Below are 8615 nucleotides of genomic sequence, written 5' to 3'. Positions count from 1 at the left end.
ATGGAACCAGATTTTCTATATTCGGGTCAGATAGGTCTTTTTTGATTCGGATGTAAGCAGCCAAATGCAAGTACCATGTGACTGTTTCCGGCCTTTTCATGGTCGCCCCAAGATTATACCTAGCGGGATATGAACTTGAGATTTCTTGTAAAGATATCAAAATGTTAAAATTTTTAACATTTTTATTGTTTCCTGAAAGTCCATTTCTTAATTATTTGCAATAGAAGATTGAAGTGCCTCCAAGATAACTTAGTGTTTTAACAATAGAAGATTGAACTGCCTACTAAGTTATCTTGGAGGTAGTTCAATCTTCTATTGCAAATAATTAAGAAATGGACTTTCAGGAAACAATAAAGATAATGCTTGCATGTTGATATAAGTTGTATGTTGTTAATGAACACAATTATGAACAAGCAGATACATGTTAACAAAAACTTAAAAGAGTCGGAGATAGCAATTTTGAAGAGACTAGCTAATTCAAGTTGTGTTTGGCTAAAACGGGAACACGCCATAGCCCATTAGGTTTAAAGGGGTTGAAAGTTGTCTTTAAGTCTATTTTTAATGCATACAACATCCTAAATGGTTTGAATGATTACTAGTGCAATAATATTGTTCATGTAATGATTACTAAACACAATTACATTCCTGAATATTGTGTTAACAGGTCAACACGACCCACTTTCAAGTTTCAACCCATATGAAAAGCTGACATGTTTCAACTGACAACCAATTTTGACCTATTGTCCAATGCTTCCAACCCACCCATCTTGCCAATTCTATAAGAACCATGCCAAATGGCATTGGAAGTCAGCAAAGGTGGTTTCTGCTTCATAAACCCAAATGAATTGGTTCAATCTCACACAAAACAAGCCAATATGAACTTTGTCCACCACTAAGAGTGATAAGTATAATTCTAAGAACTCAAAAGCAAAGTAGAATGAAGCTCAAATTTCTTTTAAGAATCAAGATCAATAATTGAACTTTTACATCAAACTATTTGACATAAAAAGTTAATCTTCGGCTAAAAGCAAATACTCACCAGTTAAAAGGAAGAACACACGGGCAAAACAGGCTGCATGCCCGTTAGCCACATACTTATACCATTAGTGTGAGTAAAAAATGTTTAATGCTGACAGTGACAATGTTAGACTATTTGAGATCAGTACACATATTGTCTACTTGAGAGAATGGCAGGTTAAGGGATAAAACCAGGTGAGATGAGCGTACGTGGCTCATGAAATGTCCATTACCCACCTGAAGTTGTGAGCCTTGCAGCATGAGAGGCGATGTAAGCTCGATTGCAGACAGAACAGTGTGAAAGGTGAGCCATGTGCATTTTATTAGGGGTTACGTTTGGTCATGCTATATGAGTCACAGAACTTGACATAACACAAAAAGCCAAAAATGACCAGATTTGAGGGAAACGTAAAATGCTTATATAGTTATATGATAGTGTAGGAGGTGTGTAAGAACTTCATCAAACCATTGGATGTCTGCGGCTTATTTCTTTCTTTTTAAATTGTTATTGACTTGTTGCTTACCACTACAATAATATGACAGTATATCAGTTTATGTAAAAGTAGCTCTCTCTGTACAATAGCTACTACAGTGTTGTGGTAAAATAATTAAAACATGTGGTATTTTTAGCAATTCCCTTTGCATAATTTAAGCTAGAAATTTATGTCTTTGAAGACAGTTATACATATATGGATATGGAAAAACACTCAAAAAATATGCTTACCTAACATATTAGAGTTCAGATTTTCTCGTGCAAGGAGTTCCAAAGCATGTTGGTCACTAGCATCAAACCCACAGCCAAGCTCGTCTTCATCAAAGTGGAAGCGCTTTGTAGGCGTGTCCATGTTGTACTGCCTAACAAACCTGCCACGTCTGTAGCCATTATCGGGTCGATCACTGTCATTTTCCACATACCTGGGCCGGCCTCTCCCAGATTCTTTTAGGTCAGAGAAATGTCCTGGAGGTCCAGATCTGTAGTACTCATTCTGCTTCTTTCTTGAATCATAAATACTAAACCTTTCCCCCTGTGGTGCATTAGTCCTCCCAGGTGGAGGTGATCTTCTGTCAAAAACAGGCCGCTCCTTGTAATTTACCCATCTGGAACTCATTGGAGATGAATTATTGTTTCGAGGTCCTGAATTACATTCATTTGCATGATCTCGACAATTGGGAGATTTGGGCCGCCAGATTCTAGTATCATGTCTGAAATCAGGAGATCTACTGCGGCGTCTAAAACCAGTATTACCAATTGGAGAACGAGTTCGAGGTCTTGAAGGCGATCGTGAATTGGATTGGTGATGTTGATAAGTACTAGTATTTCCTCTTCTTTCTATAGGTGAAAAGCAGCGGCGTCTCCTTGGGAAGGGACGTGGATATTCTGTCAGATATTCATCACATTCGTCGTTTGCAGGTCCATGATATCGTCCCCGCGGTCCATCGTCATCAAGCGTTGTACCATATCTCACAGATCTCCCCTGTCCCCTGCCCCGACCCAGATTCACAAACCTATCATGGCCCATGTCTCCAGATGGTCTCAAACCTAACCGTGCACGAAAATCTTGTGCTTCCCGATTCAATGGCGACCTGCTTCTAAAAGGTCGACGGGTAACATATGATGAAGTATTAGATCTGGCATGGCGACTTGAATCCATACCACCTTCATTTGTCATATTATCCACGGTTCCAGAATCGTCTAGCATAGGACGAGCGAAAGATGGACCCTGGTAAGATGGCGAAAGAAGACGCTTAGGATTCCTGCCCCTTTCTGGGGAACGATTCCACATACCAACTCCCCGGCCACTAGAAAGATGATGAGGCGAGTATCTACCCCGTCTAAAAGATCTAAATCCATCCAATTCCCTCTCTGGTCTTGAAGTAAAACCATCGTCAGCCTTGGAACTGTAAATACAAACATCATTTAGTAGCAACAATTGAGCTATAGACCAAACTCTAAGTCAACAGGAATATAGAGAATACTACCTGCATCCTTGCATCCAGAATCTATCCCTGCTAACATACTCATCACGAGTTGATGGACCTGCAATACGCGTTAGTGATTCTTTTCGATAGAATCTTGAGCCTTGAGCTGTCATCTCAACATCCTCGGTTTCAAATCTGTCTTTTGGTTCACCATAGAAGAACTTTCGACCAGTGAAGTTTTTGGTTTTGGTGGATATATTTGAAGAAATTGGTTGATTTTCAGGTAAAATATCGCATCCTGATGAAACATTTATCTTCCACTCTGAGCGGTTTGCATTCTGCACCTGGGTTTCACGGTTTTCATTTGGTACCAAAAAACCAGATAATATCTCATCACTGTTGTTAAGTTTCTGTGGCAACACCAAACTAGATGTTAGATCTCCTCCAAATCCAGCTTCAGTGACTTTTGAGGAACCTCCTCCTCCTTGTCCATTTTGAGAACTAGTTTCACGGAGGGCATGATCAACAACAACACTCACATCTGGTCTTGTGTTTTCCATGTCGTATTCGTATTGTTCATTATTTTTCAACTCGCATTCTTTCCAAGCATGTGTACTTGATTCTCTTAGTTGTCCATCTTCATATTGAGGATCATGCTTGTCCTGTTTATCATCAACCCCATATCCAGCTCTTTTATCATTCTGCAAATTAGCATAACCAACTGTAATATGATCCACAGCTTCTTCCTTGATGACCACATTGGTAGTTAACTCCATTTTCCTCCTCCAAAGCGGTCCATTTTCTGAAGATAAATCATGTTTAGGCATGACCGTGTCAGTAACAGGAATTGCATCACTGGACTCGGTTTTCACAGGCACAGTTAGGTTTGTTATAGTAACAGGAATTATTGCATCACTGGACTCGGTTTTCACAGCCACAGAGAATGTCTCATGAGCCAAGTGGCTTTTCAGGATGTTTTGTGATGCAGACGTATAATCATTATTATTCTTTTTCTCTTGTTCCACAAAGAGTGTCGTCCGATTGTCATTTTTAACAGAAGGTGGTTGTTCCTCGGATGCAGCATCCAGCATAACAGTATTCAAGTCCCAGGTGAATCGCACAGGAGGGGGGGAGTTGTTTGTGTCGCTACTAGTAAACGATGCTAGTTGTAGTAATTCCAAACAAGGGGGGGCTACTAGTACTACTTTGGATGGAGTTGTGGAATCAGGTGGTTCTTGTTCTTGTTCTTCTTTTATGATTTTCAACTCATTAACATAAGAAATTTCATCAGTCTTGGTCACAACGGATGATGATGATGATGACCCTTTTTCACAGTAGTCATCATCGTCCGTCTTTACATCCTGCTTCTTTTCATCATTTCCACTAATACGAGTAACTGCTTCTTCAGATACAGTACTAGTAGTAACATCCACCTTCTTTTCATCATTTCCACTAATACGCGTAACTACTTGTTCAGATACAGTACTAGTAGTAACATCCAGCTTTTTAAAAATTTCATCAGTCTTAGTGGTCACAACAGATGATGATGACCCTTGTTCACAGTAGTCATCATCTGTTTTTACATCCACCTTCTTTTCATCGTCATCATTATTATTTCCACTAATACTAGGCAGACAATTTGGATTTAACAGAAGCAGCTCCCCATGAGCTGCTTTAGGGCTGTGTGTTTCTGCAGCCCCCAAAAATGACAAATTGTTTGTGGGGCTAGGGGGAGATAAAAATATTCTCCTTTTCTTGATCGGTATTATGTGTTGTTGTTCACCCTTTTCACCCCCCACGCCAACAACAGATACTCCTCCCAACTGTTACATTTCCATATATTTATTTATAAATAAACACAATTATTAGCAAAAAAAAATTCAAAAATTTGATTGATAATAAAATTAATAAATTATAAAACACCACCTTTTCAGATTCAGAAACAGGCATCTTCTTGATAGATGAACTTTTCCGACCAGCTAAACTCACAATTAATCAAACTTCCAAAACACTACTTGTTGTCTTCTTTCCATCAATCGCCACCACACTTCTTGCAGGATATACTTCTGCCAACTTATTAACAAGGTTGTAAATATATCGGCGCCGATATCTCGGATTCTGCCAGCGGTGTTCAAAACCGATCAAATCGGTCAAGAATCAGGTGATTAGATCAAAGCTTGACTAGTAGTTTTCGTGGCGTCGTCGATGGTGGTGGTCTCCGGTGGTGGTCACTGAAATTTCAGGAAGAAAGAAAAAGTAGATCTGGAAAAAGAAAAAAACAGAGAGAGAGAGAGAGAGAGAGATAATACATGTATTATTATATTATAGTACAAACTTTTTTTTACACTACGTCTATCGTATAATTTTTTATTTTTTATTTTAAGGAAGGAAGTAAAGTATATGAAAAGAAATGGATTAAAACTTTTAGCGAAGGCGTTTTGGTATTCATAATGTTTTTTAAGAAGTTAAAAGAATTATAATTGGAAGGTTTTAAAACTTATCATGTGTTTAGTTAACAGAATTTAATGAAATTTAGTTAAAGAATATGAATTGAAATTATAACAAATGATAAAATTACTTTTTGCTATTAAAATTTTATAGTATCTTGATAAAGTGTAACATTCCAATCCTTTTTTACAACTTTGACCTTAACAATTCTTTTTTTTTTTCTTTTTAAACACCACTTATAACTTTTCTTTTTTTATATATAACGACTATCATTTAATAACCTCAACAAAATCTATCACACCGGCATCAAGAGCTCGATTCAAAAGAAAGATTACCATAGGTCGGTCCTTTGCAAGGTACTTTATTTCTATACTTCAAAATCATCATTTTAATTCATCATAGGGTTACTTCCCTATTTATCTCCCGCCTACAAAAATATTAACAATTAAAACGTAAGCTTAATGCTTAGTGAGTTCTAATCTACAGGCATAACCGTTCCACGTGCTCTCACCACTTCATGTGTCCCCTGACACTTTATGTGGCCCCGTCACTTCATGTACCTCCGGTACTTTTATGTCATCTGAGCACTTCATGTGGCCCCTATCACACAACTTTTATCACACAGCTTTTATAACACCAAATTTATCACACAACATGAGCCCTTGACTCTTTTACATTTTCTTGTACCCTGACATTTTTAATTATACTTGTAAAACTCACCTGTCAAATTGGTTATCCTCTCTAGCTACAACAACTACAACCCCGCGATCGTCATTACCTATTTCGAACATCAAACATTTTCGTCACTTTACCATTTAGCATTCATTCAAGCTAATACCCATTCTCATTTTGTTATCTATTGATTAATGTACGATTATTTTATTGGCCGATATCTTATTATAACCCCATTTATATAATCATCACTACTTACTCTCTTTTTTTTTTTTTCATTTCTAAAGATCATTGTCAGTAATATATAGTTTAATTATATGATAACCATTATAAGTACTCTATTCTTATAACTTAAATTTTATCATTGACATCAACCATTCTACACTTCAGTAATCGTATTCTTAAATCATTTTCTACAGGTGACCAAGAATCTTACTTGTTGAATTTTTATTATTATTATTTTTTTTTATGTAATCCAACAAACTTATTTCAAAATCAATATTATTATCTTTAAGGCAAACAACATTTATAAGTATCGTTATCACTAGCTACTTTATTATTTTAATTTTTGACTCCATCATTATATTGTCTTTTATTAACAAAAATAACTACAGTAATAATTTTAGATAAAGAAAATATACTAAGTTTACCTTAATTTAGAGACAAATTGAACCATCTTGACTTTTAAGCATGTAAGTCGGTTCTAAAATTCTTCTGCCATCATCGACTTTTGATTCAACTTCTTGAATGGCAAAGTTTTTATTATTACTATTTTTAAATTACTTGATCATCAATTTATCAGATGTAAAAATGTAAAAATGAATTTACTTATATTATCATCTTAGTTTTTAAGAGGTTGGGATCAATTGGTTTGATGAGTCATATAAGCTATAAGTCTATAAAGGTTTTACTAAGCCAGCCACGTATAGTTGGTTTATTTTGATGTTTTAGTTCATAAAAAAAATGCTACGTGAAAGTCGGCCGTGGTTATAAATGACAAAGCAAAAATATAATTGATCTTAAATAACCACGTGTCCTGCAAACTTACGTGTCCTGCAAACTTTTTATCCCATGCCATGATTTACACTTAAAAAAAACATATATCATCTTATTTAAAAATTAATTTAAATTAGAATGTTACATAAAGTATAAATAATACTCACTAACCATCGATTTCTTAATGTTGACTTTTATTTTCAATTTTAATTTACACATTTTTATTTTTCATCATAAATTTACACTTTTTATCCAATAATTTTAATATAATTAATAAATAATAATAGCTTATATATATATATATCTAATAGAATAATAGCTAATATTTATCTAATAAAACAATCTCTATATCTCTATCTCAAAGCACATACGTGACATACTCAGAGCTCGCCTCATAATCTTTTTCCTACTTGGCATTCATATATTAAAAGTCTATTATTAAAAACAAATAAGAAGAGCATTAGCCGCCCATGCATGTTTTGTATTTATAGTAAGGGTTTTTTACTTGGAAAGTACCTCAACTTGTCACTTTTTACTTTATTGAGATCTAAACAAAAATCTGTCCTATCGCGGGGAAAAAAACCGGCTAAATCAACTATTTTGGATTTTTACCGACTATGACATGATATGTGCAGGTAAACCCTTACGTGGCAGCTATGTGTACACTACACTACACTCCACCTAACCTTATCTTTTTAATTATAGATATACATATATATTGATATATATATAAGTCAAAGCCACTGAAAAATAAAAAGACTATTAAAACAAATATAAATCTCCTGTTACACGAATGGATGGAAAAATCAAGAAAGATTGGAGTTTGTATCCAAGTGTGAATGGAAGATCAGATAGGCGAGATCTTGTTGATACTATAATGACAAATTTGGCTCTGCAGGTTACATATAGATACGATTCTTTTTCCCCCGTCTCTTTCCTTTTTCAGATTCCGGCCACCCAACTGCCGGACCTCCGTCCACCTTGCCGGAAAAATAAGGTATACCTCAAAATGTTACAAAAATAGCCTCTTCATCATCAAAGCAACAAACAGCAAACATCACACCCCCAATACTACCCAACACCACCTTTGCGACCACTTCCATTTCCATTAAAAAGAATTGGGTTAATGTTATTGCAGTACATGTTGTACATGCTGTTGTTGGAAGAAATATGACTTCCATTTTAGATATAGATCGTCATCTTCATTTTAGATATGATCGTGATCTTCATGTTTGACTAACAAATGAGCTGGGGGTTAATTTTAGATATAGATTTTAATGTAAGTTTATTACGTGTATTATGATTTGGATTGATTAAGTGGGGTTCTATTGAAACATGGCTGACAAGTAAGTGTTTACCTGTTACATGTCATGTTTCAGCCGGTCAAATCCCAATATAGATGGTTTTGCCGGTTTTTATCCCTACAATAAGCCGGAATTTTATTTGTATCTCAATAAAGTAAAAAGTGACAAGTTAAGGTACTTTTCAGATAAAAAGTCTTTTTTAATATGTAAATGTCCCATGACTAATAACGTTTATCCCTTACGTAAAGAACATAGCTT

The 8615-nt window shown here is 35.5% G+C and overlaps 1 protein-coding gene across 1 annotated transcript; it reads right to left on the bottom strand.

The window, feature by feature from the left end:
* Positions 1-1640: 1640 nt before the first annotated feature.
* On the bottom strand, positions 1641-5217 carry LOC122606761. The gene is made up of 3 exons (XM_043779620.1): positions 4864-5217; positions 2998-4760; positions 1641-2916 (listed from the first exon to the last, which is right to left on the bottom strand). Exons 1-3 carry the CDS (start codon positions 4885-4887, stop codon positions 1725-1727), a joined length of 2979 nt encoding a protein of 992 aa, XP_043635555.1. The 5' UTR covers positions 4888-5217; the 3' UTR covers positions 1641-1724.
* Between the last annotated feature and the right edge of the window lie 3398 nt (positions 5218-8615).

This window comes from Erigeron canadensis, chromosome 1 (assembly GCF_010389155.1).
Source record: "Erigeron canadensis isolate Cc75 chromosome 1, C_canadensis_v1, whole genome shotgun sequence".
NCBI classification, from domain to species: Eukaryota; Viridiplantae; Streptophyta; class Magnoliopsida; order Asterales; family Asteraceae; genus Erigeron; species Erigeron canadensis.
Note: the sequence above shows the minus strand (reverse complement) of the source record. Positions and strands in the feature narration are given on the sequence as shown.

What these genes read in the sequence shown, in the direction of transcription:
- LOC122606761 (XM_043779620.1), bottom strand. Translation starts at nt 4,887, where the DNA reads ATGCCTGTTTCTGAATCTGAAAAG. An exon ending in CTGTTTCTGAATCTGAAAAG is followed by an intron (nt 4,761 to 4,863) that starts GTGGTGTTTTAT and finishes GAAATGTAACAG; the next exon opens with TTGGGAGGAGTATCTGTTGT. An exon ending in TTCTGGATGCAAGGATGCAG is followed by an intron (nt 2,917 to 2,997) that starts GTAGTATTCTCT and finishes TTGTATTTACAG; the next exon opens with TTCCAAGGCTGACGATGGTT.